At 42.5% G+C, this 18088-nt stretch overlaps 1 protein-coding gene across 1 annotated transcript in view; it reads right to left on the bottom strand.

Annotated features, from left to right (window-relative positions):
• Window positions 1-16356: 16356 nt before the first annotated feature.
• The window catches only part of LOC109417719 (GATOR2 complex protein MIOS), a 31034-nt gene continuing 29302 nt past the window's right edge, over window positions 16357-18088 (bottom strand). Inside the window, exon 6 of the mRNA XM_029853323.2 lies at window positions 16357-16707. Within this exon, the coding sequence (XP_029709183.2) occupies window positions 16608-16707 (100 nt within the window). The 3' untranslated portion in view covers window positions 16357-16607. The remainder of the gene's footprint in view (window positions 16708-18088) is intronic.

The following is an 18088-nucleotide window of genomic DNA, read 5'->3' on the forward strand; positions in this document are numbered from 1 at the left end:
ACTGCTCCACTCAAAAGAAAAATCATGGTGCACTACGCGCTCAGTCAACATTTCGCTTTGCGATGCGTGTGATTTTTCTCTTCGCACAAAAGAGCGGCAAGGTACACTTCTCTGGACTGCACCAAAATCTGCACTTTTTAAGCCGAAGTGTGAGAAATGACCAACTCTGATGGGGTCTCAGAAGCCTTAAAAGGGGTTTCAGATGCATTTAAGAGAGTTTCAGGGGCGTTCAAAGGGATTTCAGCATTGGGGTAGCCAATGGATTTCAGGTGGCATATCAAATCCATTATGATGATTTGAATTGCGTTCATTGGGATTACGGAGGTTTCAGGGGCGTTTCGAGGCATTTCATGTAAGGTCGCACCAGGGGGGTTTCAGGAACACCCTTAAGTCCTAGGGGTTTCAGGGGCATTTAAAATGATTTACGGGGATTTATAGACCATTTCAATAGGATTAAAGAGGTTTCAGGGGCGTTTCAAGGGGTTTGAAGGGTTTTTTGTGAAGGGGTCTCTGAAAATCCTCTGGAATTTCCTGAAATGCCTTTAAAACCCCCACGGATCCCGTGTAACGCGCCTGAGACCCTCCGAGATAACCGAAAACGCCTCCTGAAAATCCCGCCGAAGTCCTGCTTGTGTATCGGGCAAAAGAGATCTGGAAGTATACGCAGCTGCAAATAAATTTCAATCAAAATAATGGTTTGAGGTGCGAAATTTCGGTAATAACATTATATCCGAAATGGAGTTTAAACATACAGCCTCATTCTCCGCTCCAAAAGCATCCTCATTGAGCAAAAACTGATACACAAAATGATATTAACTTCCATTATCTGCACTCCCATTCCTGAGAACACTTGCCCTAATTGTACTCATTTCCTGCCCGGGTATTGAATGCCTCTTCACACAAACCATGCTTTCGCATCGCTCTTTAATCAGTCCACTTTCAGAAGCTACCAGTCAACCAGTCAGCGGAACCTCCATGAGTCGTCACTTACTGCACTGACTGTGACCTCAGCAGCTCAGCACACACAAAGTATAGACCAAGTGTACAAAGTGTCTGATCACGAAATTGAATTTTTCAAAATTGAATTCAATTTCGTGATGATCATCGACCGTACCAATTAAGAGCACCGGTAATCGTGGCCGACGACAACAACAACAACAACGATATGGCTCGAGGTTTGGCCCTTCGGGATCATAAAACAAACGCTCCAATTTGGTTCTTCCGCGATCAATGAATGACGACTTGCTCGTGACCCTCTCTCTCAGCAGCGGTTATAGCTTCTGTGTTTGACCATCTTTGGCCCTCTGGAAGATCACAGCTCCTCACCGGCTGCTAAGTGCTCCTTCCTTCTCAAGAGGCGAGATAAGAATAATTTCCCTCTTCGATGTAGGGTCATAAAATTATCTTTTATGATCTCTATTTGCGGTCCCAAAGGGATGACCCCGCCCGAGATGACTGACGGGGCGATGGGTGGCGTGTCAAGTGTTGCTTTCGGTCAACCTCTTTTTCGAAGGTTTCACTCCAACGATAATGGGGTTGCAGGTCTTTCGAATCAATTACCTCTAAGATTCGATCAAGCGGAGGCAGAAGCGTGATCTGATTATTGTAATTAGAGTACAGCTTGTGTTGGTCGAAAGTCATCTCCGATTTTTTAAAGGCTGGGTAACGCGTTCCTTAAGGAATAAACAAGACGGCATTGTGGTCCTTAGGCCGTTACTAAGTTACTCCTATATCTACTACCTCGTGGCAATCCGCCAGGTTGCAAGCAACCTTTAGGGAAGATCGGGTAATCAAACCCCTTTGACGCTGTCCATGAACTACATACGTAGACTCATTTTTGGTCATCTCAGACAATCCTTCGCCTCCGTAGACTTTTGTCCATACATTTTTTTTGAAATTTGTTTGGATTGTAGATTTTGGCCAGACGCCCACGACATGGAAATGGCGGATTGCTTTTGTAAGCCAAAAGACGTCAAAGTGCCAATCAAGAATTCCAGGCCTAACTGAAGATACTACCCAGCACGGCAAAGGCTGGGTATGCTGGGCAAATCAGAGCCCATTGTGATCCACTAGCCTCTGCCCAGCAACTCCTATCCCTACCTCCACGCGGTACCGGCCGGAAACTATGAGCAACCTTAGGGAAGATCGGGTAACCAACCCCGGTGGGAACTTTGGTCGTAGGCTGACAGGGAAGGGGGGGGGTTTGCTTCGGCAAACCTGAGCGTCTGTTCTCCAGGAGGAGCGGCTCACAACAGCGTCTGATCCCCATGTTAGGGGCGGCTGATCTACGTCCGAGTGCCAGGGAAGGACTCTAAGCTCAACTGTGCACTATGGTCCTCCGGAAAGTAGGGGGTTGGTGTCAGGCCCTACGAGCCAGCCGTAGAAAACCATTGTAGCGGAAAATCAGCAACAGAATAATACGAACCGAGACCAACGGCAACGACCCCAGCGAACAAAAAGGACTTGCGATTGGAAACTCGGTACGTGGAACTTCAGATTTCTCAACTTCATTGGGAGCACCCGCATACTCGCCGATATACTGAAGGACCGCGGGTTCGGCATCGTAGCGCTGCAGGAGGTGTGTTGGACAGCATCCATAGTGCGAACGTTTAGAGGTAATCATACCATCTATCAGAGCTACGGCAACACACGCGAGCTGGGAACAGCTTTCATCGTGATTGGTGATATGCAGAGGCGCGTGATCGGTTGGTGGTTGAGGATCTAGGGTCGATTCTTCAGCTTCAGCATAATAAACATGCACAGCTCACACTCCGAAAGCACTGATGATGACAAAGACGCATTTTACGCGCAGCTCGAACGCGAGTACGACCGTTGCCCAAATCACGACGCCAAGATCATCATAGGAGATTTAAACGCTCAGGTAGGCCAGGAGGAGGAATTCAGACCGACGATTGGTAAGTTCAGCGCCCACCAGCAGACGAACGAAAACAGCCTACGACTCATTGATTTCGCCGCCTCCAAAAATATGGCCATACGTAGCACCTTTTTCCAACACAGCCTCCCTTATCGTTAAATCTGGAGATCACCACAGCAAACGGAATCTCAAATCGACCACGTTCTGATTAAACGACGGTACTTCTCCGACATTATCGACGTCAGGACCTATCGTGGCGCTAACATCGACTCCGACCACTATCTGGTGATGGTCAAACTGCGCCCAAAACTCTTCGTCATCAACAATGTACGGTACCGGCGACGGGTACAACCTAGAGCGACTGAAACAACCGGATGTCGCCTCAGCATATGCGCAGAATCTCGAGGCCGCGTTGCCGGACGACGGTGTGCTCTAGAGGACTGCTGGAGTACAGTCAAAGCAGCCATCAACGACACAGCCGAGAACACCATCGGGTACGTGGAACGGAATCGGCGGAACGAATGGTTCGACGAAGAGTGCAGAATGGTTTTGGAGGAGAAGAACGCAGCGATGGCGGTAATGCAGGGAACCCGACAGAACGTGGAACGTTACAAACAGAAGCGGAAACAGCAGATTCCCCTCTTTCGGGAGAAAAAGCGCCGCCTGGAAGAAGCGGAGTGCGAAGAAATGGAACTGCTATGCCGTTCCCAACAAACACGGAAGTTCTATCAGAAGCTCAACGCATCCCGCAACGGCTTCGTGCCGCGAGCCGAAATATGCAAGGATAAAGGCCTCGGTCTTGGCAGACGGACGTGAGGTGATCGAAAGGTGGAAGCAGCACTTCGACCAGCACCTGAATGGCGTGGAGAACGTAGACACGGGAGACCACGGCAACGGAGGAAACGACGACGCCAGAGCAGCGGAGGACGGAAATGAACCAACTCCCACGCTGAGGGAAGTTAAGGATGCCATTCACCAGCGCAAAACCAACAAAGTAGCTGGTAAGGGTGGTATCGCAGTTGAACTCATCAAGATGGGCCCAGAAAAGTTGGCCACCTGTCTGCATCGGCTGATAGTCAGGATATAGGAAACCGATCAGCTACCAGAGGAGTGGAAGGAAGGGGTAATCTGCCCCATTTACAAGATAGGCGATCATTTGGAATGTGAGAACTTCAGGGCGGTCACTATTTTGAATGCTGCCTACAAAGTGCTATCTCAGATCATCTTCCGTCGTCTGGCACCTAAAACGAATGAGTTCGTGGGAAGTTATCAAGCCGGCTTCATCGACGGCCGGTCGACAACGGACCAGATCATCACCGTACGGCAATTCCTCCAGAAATGCCGTGAATACCAAGTCCCGACGCATCGCCTATTCATAGACTTCGAAGCGGCATACGACAGTATCGACCGCGCAGAGCTATGGATAATCATGGACGAAAACGGCTTTCCTGGGAAGCTGACTAGACTGATCAAAGCAACGATGGACGGTGTGCTAAACTGCGTAAAGATTTCGGATGAACTATCCAGTTTATTCGAATCTCGGCGGGGACTGCGACAAGGTGACGGACTCTCATGCCTACTCTTCAACATCGCTCTGGAAGGTGTGATGCGACGATCCGGGGAACGATTTTCACAAAATCCGGTCAATTTGTGTGCTTTGCGGACGACATGGACATTATTGCCAGAACATTTGGAACGGTGGCAGAGCTGTACACCCGCCTTAAACGCGAAGTAGCAAAGGTCGGACTGGTGGTGAATGCCTCAAAAACAAAGTGCATGTTGGTAGGCGGAACCGAACACGACCGGATCCGTGTGGGTAGTAGTGTTACGATAGACGGGGATACTTTCGAGATGGTGGAGGAATTCGTCTACCTCGTATCCTTACTGACGGCTGACAACAACGTGAGCCGTGAAATTCGGAGGCGCATCATCAGCGGAAGTCGGGCCTACTACGGGCTCCAGAAGAAACTGCGGTCGAAAAAGATTCACCCACGCACCAAATGCACCATGTACAAAACGCTAATAAGACCGGTGGTCCTCTACGGACACGAGACATGGACCATGCTCGAGGAGGGCCTGCAAGCACTCGGAGTTTTCGAGCGACGCGTGCTAAGGACGATCTTCGGTGGTGTGCAGGGAAACGGTGTGTGGCGGAGAAGGATGAACCACGAGCTCGCTGCATTTTACGGCAAACCCAGCATCCAGAAGGTGGCCAAAGCCGGAAGGATACGGTGGGCAGAGAATGTTGCAAGAATGCCGGGCAACAACCCTGCAAAGCTGGTGTTTGCTACTGATTCGGTTGGCACAAGAAGGCGTGGAGCGCAGAGTGCACGGAGGGCGGACCAGGTGGAGCGTGACCTGGCGAACATTGGGTGCTACCGAGGATGGAGAGCGGCAGCCACAAACCGAGTATTGTGGCGTACTATTGCTGATTATATCTTGTCTTAATGTGTTGAACAAATATATGTATGTATGTATTCTTGTAGATTTGAAGGACTTCACTATAGGACTTACCTTACCTTACCGATCAGGCTAAGGCCGGGATGGCCTCTGCTGTACATAGTAGCCGCCTCCATTCCACTCGGTCCATGGCTGTTTGTCTCCAGTTCCGCACTCTGCGTAAGGTCCACAGATAGTCCTCCACTTGGTCGACCCACCTAGCTCGCTGCGCTCCACGTCTTCTTGTACCGGTCGGATGACTCTCGAGAACCATTTTAGTCGGGTTGCTATCCGACATCCTGATGAATCGTTTCACTCGTGTTTATCCCCACTCTCCTTATTACACCCTCTAACGCAATGTTGAACAGCAAGCACGAAAGACCATCACCTTGCCGTAACCCTCTGCGAGATTCGAAGGGACTCGAGAGTGTCCCTGATACTCGAACAACGCACATCACTCGATCCATCGTCGCCTTGATCAACCGTATCAGTTTATCCGGGAATCCGTATTCGTGCATAATCTGCCATAGCTGTTCTCGATCGATTGTATCATACGCCGATTTGAAATCGATGAACAAGTGATGTGTGGGCCAGTGCCGGATTTGGGCTTCGGGGGGCCCGGGGCAAACCCCCTAAAGTGGGCCCCCAAAAGCAAGAATTTGAATATTTTTAAACTTTTTGTTTTCAGTGTTGTGTATTATACGTATTTTTATATTTTTAATGTTTTTTTTTTGCGATTCAGGAAAAAACTAAGTCACACAACTGTTTTGTTCATTCAAATTAAAATTTTAATATTTATTTTGCATTATTTTCAATGATATAGTATTATTGTAGGAAATATTCAGACCGAATATTACTTACTACCGATGTCTTATAAAAAGTGTACTTTTAACAATGCAGTTCTCAAAAATGACGACATATTATTCAAATAAAGAAAAAAAAATACGAACATTTATTTTAATATTTTTGCTAAATCATCAAGATGCTGTATTTAAATTTACAGCGTAAATGTCATCAGGTATTACATATATCATTCGAATTCATAAGATTTATGCAAATACTAGAACTTAGCTAGGAATGTGAAGAAATTTTTAGAATATGGTCGTATAACCAACAGACTGTTTAAGAACTGTTTAAGATCTTTTAACGCACCCTGCTTAGAGATGCTTTTGTGCAGTAATTTTAACATAAATAAGTTTTTCTTCTGATCTCAACCAGAACTTTCAAGGGGTTTTGGAAAAACACGCGTATACCAAAATAAAACAAAAAATCATTTTACTAAATTGTTGAGAATCTAGAGCTGAATTTGCTGCAATCAAGCAGCCTCAAAACAATTGAATTGTTAAGCAATTAAAATATTGTTTTTCAGTTTAATCAAAAGATCAAAATTTCTTGGTTTCAAAACATAAATTGACAAAGCAGTTTTATGGCTTAAGAATTGCAGCTCATACCGAAGCTGGGCTTCGTGGCCGTGCGGTTAGCGGCGTCAGCCGTCTAGGCGTTTCGTAAGCCTCGGAGTGCGGGTTCGATTCCCGCTCCAGTCGGGGAAAACTTTTCGTCAAACGAAAAATTCTCCATTGGGCCACTGGGTGTTATGTGTATTGTCCATTGTCTCGTGTATGTAATATTCAGTCTGTGCAGCCTCTGGCTGAAGACGGTGTGGTGTATTTTAAAAAAAAGGAATCCCACAAAAACTTTGAATACAATCTGCAAATAGTTCCAATGTTTTAAATTATGAAATTTTGGGTTTCGATTTCAGATTATAAACAATCTGGATTCCCTTAAAGAACCCAATTATAACAACTCTACGATATATGATAAATATAATCGTCTTTAATGTGATTTTTTTAAGGATTCGATGAACAAAATATATAGTGCTTATGGATTCTTGGGGGGCCTTTCTAATCGGGGGGCCCGGGGCACTTGCCCCCTTTGCCCCCCCTTAAATCCGGGCCTGGTGTGGGCACGTTGTATTCGCGGCATTTCTACAACACCTGGCGGATGACGAACATCTGGTCCGTTGTAGCGCGTTCGCCCATAAATCCAGCCTGATATTGCCCCACGAACTCTCTTGCAATCGGTGATAGACGGCGGCATAAAATTTGAGAGAGTATCTTGTAATCAGCACTAAGTAGTGTGATCGCGCGGTAGTTCCCGCAATCCAACTTGTCGCCCTTTTTGTAGATGGTACACACGATACCTTCCATCCATTCCTCCGGTAATACTTCCTCCTCCCAAATCTCGGTAATAACCCAGTGTAGTGCTCTCACCAATGCTTCTCCACCGTATTTTAGAAGCTCGCTTGGTAGTTAATCTGCTCCAGCGGCTTTGTTGTTTTTCAACCGGCCAACCTCCACCTCAATCTCTAGGAGGTCAGGGGCCGGAAGTCTTTCGTCCTGTGCACATACTCCTAGATCTGTTACCACGCCACCTTCGGTACTTGCAACGTCGCCATTGAGGTGCTCATCGTAATGCTGCCGCCACCTCTCGACCACCTCACGCTCGCTCGTGAGAATATTCCCGTGATTATTTCGGCACATGTCGGCTTGTGGCACAAAGCCTCTGCGCGAGCGGTTCAGCTTCTCGTAGAACTTTCGTGTGTCCTTAGCGCGGTACAGCTCTTCCATCGCTTCGCGATCTCTTTCTTCCTGCTGACGCTTCTTCATCCGAAAGACTGAGTTCTGCCTGTTCCGTGCCTGTTTGTAACGTGCCTCATTCGCTCTCGCACGGTGTTGCAACATTCTCGCCCATGCCGCATTCTTCTCGTTTTTCAACTGTTCACATTCGCCGTCGTACCAGTCGTTTCTGTGATTCGGAGTCGCGAAGCCTAGTGCTATAGCCGAGGTACTACCTATAGCGGATCGGATGTATATTGAATATTAGCTTTCTTTTTTTCTGGAACTTTCAGCAACTTCCAGAAAGTTGTTGAAATTTTTAGAATATTGATATTCCAGAACATTCCAGAAGGTTCTTCTTATTGTTTCTGGAAAGTCAAAAAACATCCAGAAAGTTTTCGTAATTTTTAGAAATTTGATGCAACTATGATGAAACATTTCAACGAAACATTTCAAAACGTTACGGACAGACAGACAGACAACACTGGGCTTTTATATATACAGGGAATAGACAAAATAATCGGGCCAGGCCAAATTTTCACTTTTCAAAAAATGTTCATTAAGCTGTAACATTTTGAAAAGTGTATAAAATATTTTCAAATTTTCACTGTAAGTTGATCAACTAGTTGTGTATCAGTGGTCAAATTTTAAAAAAGATCGGGCTATTCTACACAAAATTAAAAAGATTCTACAAAAAAGGTATAATTATTAGATAGCCAACTTTGAGCTGTTCTCCGTATTCAATGAACCTAATGCAATGAAATTTTGACCATTGATTACTTATACAGCAGACGTTCGATAACTGCAACATGTTTACGTTTCACTTAGCAAACAAAATTCGATAACTGCAACATCAGATAGGCGTCAACAACCCATCAGTTGACGTCAAATGAACGAAAAATTAATTCGATTGTTCATTTGGGCTAACTTAGCGCACCGTTTTGACGGATAACGGTATGTACGATAACTGCAAATTTGATGCACTTACCGGACTTACAGTTAAAAAGCATTGCAGTTGAACCGTTTGCACCAACCGAACGTCCACTGTATAGTGAGCTTTGAAAAGCGTTAGAATTAACTTGAAATTGTAAATAACAGAAAAGTTATAGCGATTAAATTTATTTTATGATTTTTTTTAGTAAATTGGTCTGTTTTTAATATGCATTCCATTACTTTTTTCATGTTGGCTATGTTGTTTGTCTCTATCAAATCATATGTATATTCAAGTCAATTAGAGGAAATTTAAATGAATTATAATTGACATCTTAAATTTTGAAACGATGTTGAAGTTTTGGATAATTTGGTGTTATATTATAAAAATAATGTAATCGTTATAATTTTCTTCCGTGTAAAGAATTTTAAGTTGAGTTAAAAGTTTTTCATAGTTATATAAGTCATTATTGGTCAAAATTTCATTACATTCGGTTCATTGATTAATTCGGTTCAGAGATATAAGGCAATCCATGACGACTTTTCGCGATGGGGGTGACAGTCAAAACTGTAAACACAGTGTGAGTGCAACTTAACAAAGTTTCGTCAAGTGTCGTCGGTGCTTAACAAATAGAGATAAGTGACATTTCAACACACGAACACTAGCGCAAATTTTTCCTCACACAAAAGTGCACGCCGATTGAAAGGCTATTCAGATTGCATATGCAAATATTACCCAATCGAATTGGGTAAAACGGGTAAATAATGATAAAACTAACGTCCGGGGCAAGAGTGCAAATATTTTCCTCGCAGTTTCACAACTACATCTACAAAAAAGGCACGCATACATTTGAATGTGATTACCTCTATTTCTTTGTGTTCAACTGTCACCCCGATCATCGATTGTCAAAAGTACATGGTAAACAAAAAAAATCAGCTGATCGCATCTGTCTCATGGATTGCCTTATACTGCCGTTCTACGCTCGATTGTCCAACTATGCGTAGAACGGCAGTACAGGGGATAGACAAAGTGATCGGGACAGGTAAAATTTTCACTTTCCAAAAAATGTTCAACTAGCTGTAACTTTTCGAAAAGTGCATCAAATATTCTCAAATTTTCATTGTAAGTTGATCAAATAGTTAGAACACGTCAAACCTCTAAAACCAACCTATAAAAAGTTATTTATTTTGATCGCAAAATCCTCGATTTCAAACACAGTGCAATATACTGAAAGATCGCGGGTTCGGCATCGTAGCGCTGTAGAAATTTCTGTTAAATCGTAATTTAGCTTCAGTCCTCTAAACTTGACATTTTTTTAGGTAAAATCTAAAAAAAAAAATTATGTGTACTGATAGATACTCTGGGTATGGCAGCTTGAAATCTGAAACATTTTTGTAGTTTGAGCTATTCTGATAAGCACTATTCATGTTCGATTATTTTTACCTTTTACCTGTCTACAGTGATCCCGAATCTATGTAATAATTCAGAGTAATTATTAGCACGCCAGAAGGCATATGCTGTCGTCTCAATTACATCGATTTGTCCCACACAAAAACCTCAACAGGGGTAGACACAACTCAACGCCATGTCTGTAATAAGTACAAAGCTAAAACTAAATGCTTAAAACCTCCTACCGCAGCTACTAGGTGTTCTCTCAGTCAGAGCTCCACACCAATCACTGCCGGCTCAACCGGCATAGCGTGGCATAACCGTGTAGTGCAGGTTGGGTTGGATATAGGGGGAATGGCACTACCATCGCACCACCTTACCATGTCGAGGCCAGGCCAGGCCAACCCGTACCGCCTTCATGGAGGCTGATGCATTGCATTGCTTCACGTTACCCCTGATCGAGCCGACAAACCTAAGTGGGCACATATTTATAAGAGTTATGAAAACGGATTTAATTAGCCGAGGGGAGCGACGCCGACGACCACGACGACGGGCCATTACTGCAACGTAACCCAACCAACAACAACAACAACGTTAAGTCAAGTAATTTCCTCTTCTCATTCATTTTCGCATTCTTCGTTTATAGGTGCACCGTCACGTCGTCGTCTTTGTCTTCGTTTTCGTTGTTGTCAGCTTATTACAAAATATCATGGCACTTTGGTCATGGCGGTTGTACCTACGATCAAAGCTTAATGCATATAAATATGCATATGATCTACAGGAGCGACGAGCGACGAAATTGTGAAGTTTACATTCATGACCACAAGATCCAATGGTATGTTGTACGACATTCTTGCAATATGTCCTGCCCACCGTATGCTTCCGGCTTTGGCAAACTTCTGGTTGCTGGATTCGTCGTGAAACGCAGCAAACTCGTGGGTCATTCATCGCCGCACACATCGTTAGACTGCACACCACTGAAGATCGTTCTCAGCACTCGAAAGAAAAGTCCCCAGAGCTTGCAGGTCCTCCTCGAGCATGGTCCACGTCCATCGGTCTGCGCCATGTGCATGGGACATTTGATGTGGGCGAATCTTTTTTACCCACAGTTTCTTCTGGAGCCGGTGTTGGCACGATTTCCACTGATGATGCCCCTAAACGAAAGTAAACGAATTGCTCCAGCACCTCGAAGGTATTCCCGTTTAACATTATATTACTAATTCGTAGCTCATGCGACGCCAGATACCGTCTTCCAGTTTACCGCCAAGTATTGTTCGCAGCACTTTACCACAGAAAAACAGACGTCACACTCTCATTGCTTCCCATCGATCACCTTTTTAACGGTTGATTCGCGTCGCTGGTATCGTTTTTGCTCCTGTTTGACGTTTGCTCACTACCGCCATCTAGTGGCGGCCCGGCCAAACACAGTACGTTAAGCATTGGGCGATTACGCTTTTGTGACGATGTTTTTTAATGAAATTTGTTCTAAGTGTTACGTCTGTTTCTCTGTGACTTTACGTTCGAAGACTCCAAAGGCACTCCGATCAACTTCTTTGAACGTCCACGATTCAAGATTGTATATAGCTACTAAGCAAAAAAAAGAATCATCTACAACACGAGTATTGTCTAGCACCACTTCTTCACTACCACCATGACCAGACTGAGGTTGACCACTAGCAATCATAACTGGTCTTTGTGGTAATAATCGTAAGTCCGAGTATTGAATCTGCCTCTTGAAAGGTTAGGTATAAAAGCCTTCTTCATGGCCCGACGGTCGACCCCAATGGTGTCGATATTATCCGCGAAGCCCAGGAGAATACGCGACCGTGTGACAATGGTCCCGCTCCTTTGCACACCAGCTCTTCTTATCGCTTCTTTCACTACTACGTTGAAGTATCCTCGCCCTGCTTCAGTTCGTCTAAGGTTTCGAACTATGACGCAATTTTATTCACATCCTGTACAATTGATTTCGATCCGTTAAGCGTTGCACGGATCAATCTAATCAGCTTCGCCAGAAAATCACGTTTGATCATAATCTGTCATAACTTTTTGCTACTCACTGAATCGTACGCCGTCTTGAAATCACTAAACAAATGATAGGTCTGCAAGCTGTACTCTCAGAGTTTGTCGAGAATCTGCCGCATATGAACTTCTTATCCATCGTTGTTCTGCCCTCACGAAACCCCGCCAGATATTCTGCGATGAAGGACTCCACAATCGGCCTCAGCCTTTTAACTTTTCTTTTCATCAAGCAGCACGTCAATGGAGGGTTAAACTGAATTCCGGACAGAATCTTGTTCGCTGAATTGAGAATTATTTTCTTTATGTAGTACAAGGGCAATTGAGACCGTTCAACCAACAAGTAGGCAGCTCTCGATCTTCTCCAACCTTTAATATAATATGATGTAAGAGTTAATATAGCTGCTCACTAAGCTCGGCCGGGAGTTTGTCCTTCCCAGCGGCCTTGTTGTTCTTCAGCCCTGCAATAGCTGTTCACCTCGTCTAACACCACAGCCTGCCCAAGCCGTCGATTCATACTGATGCTGCTCTTCCATTCCCATCGTACAACAATACCTCGAAGTGCTCTCTCCATCACTGCCGTGAATCGCAAGTCAGACCCATATGTAAAAAGGAGGCATTGAGAAAATGACCTCTTAAGTTTACAAATTCAATTTCTATGCGGAACTCTAAAAAATCACTATGAATTGAAAACTTCTGCGATCATCATGAAACTTTCACATATTGTTTCAAACGTGAAAACGTAACATTGAAAAATATAAAACTGGCTGAAATAGTGTTAGGTTTTATACTGGAGGGTGCACAAGTTCGTAATGGGACTGACTTGCGATTACATATGTAATGAAATATTTCATTATGGGACAATCTGACTTGGTGTTGTTTTTCAATTTTACTGAACAAACTATATATTTTTTTGCATGCAGCTGAAAGATCATCCGAAGAAAGCTCGAAAACGGCCATTAACTCATTTTTGCCCAAAATGCAGATGGGACTGACTTGCGATTCACGGCAGATCAGGCAACCACCATTGTTTTATCTGTCAGCAAGTTTTCATCACGATCTTTGCCCATCACGGGAGACGGCACTCCCAAGTAACATTTTTTAGGCAAATAGACTAGAAGAGGCTCTTATAACTGGTTTCCAAAATCACTACAAGACCAATTGGTCATCAAAATGTTCCTTGAGCTGTTTTTCTCTGCACGCCATCGATAGTTTGGTAAAACCTCCGCATGGCATTCTTTCCATACTCTCTTGTGCCTGAGCTGAGTAATTACATTTTCCTTGGGCTCTCTTTTCTTTTTGCGGTGGAATCGTTCTCAGCTACAGGGGATAGACAAAATGATCGGGACAGGCAAAATTTTCACTTTTCAAAAAATGTTCAACTAGCTGTAACTTTTCATAAAGTGTATCAAATATTCTCAAATTTTTACTATAAATTCATCAACTAGTTGTGTATCAGTGGTCAAAATTTGGGAAAGATCGGACCATTTTCCACGAAGTTATAAAGATTCTTGAAAAAGGTAAAATTATCCGATAGTCAACTTTGAGCTATTATATCTCCGGATTCAATAAACTGAATGCAATGAAATTTTGACCATACATGACTTGTATAATGAACTCAAGAAACTTTTGACTAAACTTGAAATTTTCAACAAGAGAAAAAATTATAGCGATTTAATTTTTTTCCCGATTTTTTAGCAAATTGGTCTATTTTTAATATGGATTCCATTACTTTTTCAAATTGTTGGCGGCTATGTTGTTACTTTCCTTCAAAACACGTTTATATATAAGTCAATTAGAGGGAAATTAAATGAACTATAATTTGCATCTTGAATTTTGAAACGATGTTGAAGTTTTTGATAATTTGGTGTTTTATTAGAAAAATAATCTAATCGTTATAATTTTCTTCCGTGTTAAGAATTTCAAGTTAAGTCAACGGTTTTTCATAGCTCATTATATAAGTCATAAATGGTCAAAATTTCATTGTGTTCGGTTCATTGAATCCGGAGATATAACAGCTCAAATTTGGCTATCGGATAATTTTACCTTTTCCAAGAATTGTTATAACATCGTGGAGAATGGCCCGATCTTTCCCAAATTTTGACCACTGATACACAACTAGTTGATGTACTTACAGTAAAAAATTTAGAATATTTAATGCACTTTACGAAAAGTTACAACTTGTTGAACATTTTTTGAAAAGTGAACATTTTACCTGTCCCGATCATTTTATCTATCCCCTGTACTTCTGTTTACCTATAACGCTCTCAGCTCTTCCGGGTTCCCGACACCAGCATCCGGTTACTGGCAACATTCTCCTCGTCCGTTACCGTCTGGCACTCCTCGTCGAACCACCCGTTCCTAGGTCGTCTTTGAGCAGCGCCTATCACGCCCCACACTGCCGTACGCATCGCTTCGTGGATAGACTCATCAACAGAGTGTTCAAATTACCGTAATCTGGGGTGAAGTTGATCACTATCAGATCCACGTCCTTAAAATGCTAAGGGCGCCACAATTTTGTTTCAATGGAAGAACTTTTGACGTAAATCGGTAAATCAATTGTGTGAATGTATTTGAAGATTTTTTGAAGGTTTTTATGCCAATTGTGAACGACTTTACATATAAATATCGAGTTTTTTGTGTGTGTATTAAAACTTGGTGAAGACTGCCTTTCAAAAAATCGCCTCCCAGCAACGCCTTGTATATCAGATGGCTCACAAAATACTTTTATTTATTCATGGTAGGCTTATCGAACATAGCTTTGAGTTAAAATTTATGGTTATACAAAAGTTTTATTTGAAAACAACATATTTTTGCAAAAGTAAGACGATTTTTTAAGCAATTGCTTACTTTTAGGCGTTTAATGTGGGTCATTCTGTAACTTACCAAACTTTAATTTATTTTTAACATGCAAAATGCATCACTTGTAAGAATTTTAAAAACTAATTCAGATTCAGCATCATCAAATTTAGTTTGTTCAATAATTTTTCATTCTTAGAATGTTATGTCATTTGGTTGATCAACTTCACCCCGGATTGAAGGTTTTCTAATGGATCATTGAAGCCGACTTTTCCGCTACTCACCGCATCAAAACAAAAGCGCCACCGTATATGGACGGTAACACAGTGACAGCAGTCGAGTAACGTCAAACACACAAGGCTACGGTGGCGCTATCTGTTCATTTCATAGCGGCCGTTTTAGTTATTTTAGTGATCCATTGGGCCATTTAAGCAGTTTTTTACAAAATGTAGCATTTTCTTGTAAGAATTGATTGTTAAATGAAAGAAAAGAGAGGTTTCCTTGCACTAGAGATGGGGTTCTAATGTATGAACTATTTTACAATTAAAACTTTCAGAAGCCATCTCTTGCCCCTTTTAAAATCTCTAAACCATTTTTACATTCAACGATTTATTACAATTGACCATAAATGTACGAATAAATTTCAATCAGAAACGCATTGCTCACTACTTGCGCCTACACGCGGGGAAAACCCGGCGCTTTATAAATCTAATAACGCGCAGCAATTTGCATTACGCAAAACTAGCGACAACAAATTGCGTGTACCTATCTATACTCTGTAGGTAGTAGAGCTATACGCCGGCGCTGTACCACTCTGCGGTAATGAATGATAAATTTAAATCAATTATTCCACGTAAACCCCCCTTCATCGAAATCGTGTATGTACCTACGAGTGTTAAACCTCCAACCGAAACATGCGACTGTCTGTTTCATTAACCGTGACCAACGAAATCACTTGTTACGGTTTGTACGAGTGTGAGTGTTCAATCGTTTCACCAATACTGCTATCGATCCAAACATTTTCAACTGTTCAAGGTATCCGAGATGAATAATGGTTGGTGGTGGTGCAAGTGTGAAAGAGACATCACGATGAGCACATTCGGTTCGTCTCGTTTCCAAGAGACGAGAGAAGCAGGCGAAAAACGCTACACCTAGTAGGCGTGGCCTAGGCAATCCAATATGAAGGAAGGAAGATAGGTGGCGCATGTTGATCGTTTCGATGCGATACAATTACTTTGAACATCCCTACACTCAAATTGATTAATGCTTTCGGAATCAGTAAACTAGACTTATGTGTTGTAATATTTAATTAGTTTGAAATCTTTACAAATATGTAAGTTTTGATAAAGGTAATGTCTTTAGGAAAAAGAACGTTAAATCGAATAAAAGTCATCCATGCGTAACCCTAATAGAACACTTTGTACACGATAACAAACGATATAGAAAATGAGCAAATTGGAAAACGAATGATACAGTATCGTACCTGACTGGGGTATTAACAACAATAAACGAAAAGTTAGAACATTGTGGCCAGCTGGTATCAGGAAAGCGTGTCTTTTTCGCGCGGATACTGAGGCATCGGGAGATCTTTGGCGAAGCACTTGCAGTTGCAGGACGTTACCGGGCATTCGGTGTTTTCGCTGAAATAGTAATAGGAAAATATTTATGTTATTATATGTTGTGATAAGTTGTTATAAAAGAGCTGCAAAAAGCTTTTTTTGCAGTCCGAGTCATATACCTATTTATCCAACGTGCGTTATTTGAAACCTATAGGTGATTTATTACCGATTAGTGATCCAACGAACGGCTTTTTATTTTGTTTTATGAGCAGCACTGCTGCTGCCGTTGCTGCATGGGGTGGCGGGAGGCATCACCACCCCCAGAAACAGCAGCAGCCAAGGCAGCAGCTACAGTGCTGCTAATAAAACAAAACAAAAAGCCGTTCATTGGATCACTAATCGGTAATAAATCAATAACTTTTTCCACAAGCATCCAATCGTTTTGCGGTCTTCGAAGGAAAGTTTCATAATTGATTTTTCTACAAGAAACATTGATCGATTTGAATTAAGGAGACAAGGGATGACCTCTGGGATTTTTTATCTGAAAGTGTAACTTTTCCCATAGTAAATCCTATGAAAACTTTGAACCGCTTGCGCTAAATTATAGTTTCACCGATTGCGCTGAAATTTTGCACAGCTCATATGTGACCTAAATGGGATCTAAAAAGTCAACTGGAGCGAGGATTTGATATTTGTCCCATACTAACGTGCATGCCGCTAGTGTGGAGGATTATTTATATTATTAGTGAGTGTTTGCTGCTGGTTCTGCTCGGTTCTGCTGCCAAATCTGCATCGGATCAAGTGAGTAGAATTGGGAATTATTATTGATGATGATGATGATGATGATGATGATGATGATGATGATGATGATGATGGTCCCGCCACATACCCCTACAAAGGTTTGAGCTAGACGATATATCTTTAAGATAATTATTAATTATGATCAATGAAATCAGATTTGCAAACTAAATACGGTCTGATTCTTTTCACAGATATAAACAACATTATAATTTGTCATACTGTACAGCAAAAACATAAATTTCGAAATACTGCTGCTCTCATTTACAGATGTTTGCAAGCGTTACTAGTGATCATGAAAGATCAGAAAATCAAAAATATTGCGAGGATTGATAACGTTCGCGCGATGTCAAAACAGTCGGCAATATTCTCATTCTCAAGAAATTCCCGACATTCAACTAGACAACTCACTACTAATCTACAGAATCCTTCTGATAAATAAATACAAAAATGTCATTTATACCTGTCACCGCGCGCGAGACTCAAACTTTTGTAGACTACACAAAATAAGTTCAGTTAATAATACTACGTCAATAAATATAAAATCCATCATCATCATCGGGGCGACTATTATAGTTTGTTCGTGCCTCCTATTACAAAAATATAAAATGTCCACACAAAATATCCGTTGGTAAACTTCGTCAAGATACAAAATCTAGTCAAG

Source organism: Aedes albopictus, chromosome 2 (genome assembly GCF_035046485.1).
Source record: "Aedes albopictus strain Foshan chromosome 2, AalbF5, whole genome shotgun sequence".
Lineage (NCBI taxonomy): Eukaryota > Metazoa > Arthropoda > Insecta > Diptera > Culicidae > Aedes > Aedes albopictus.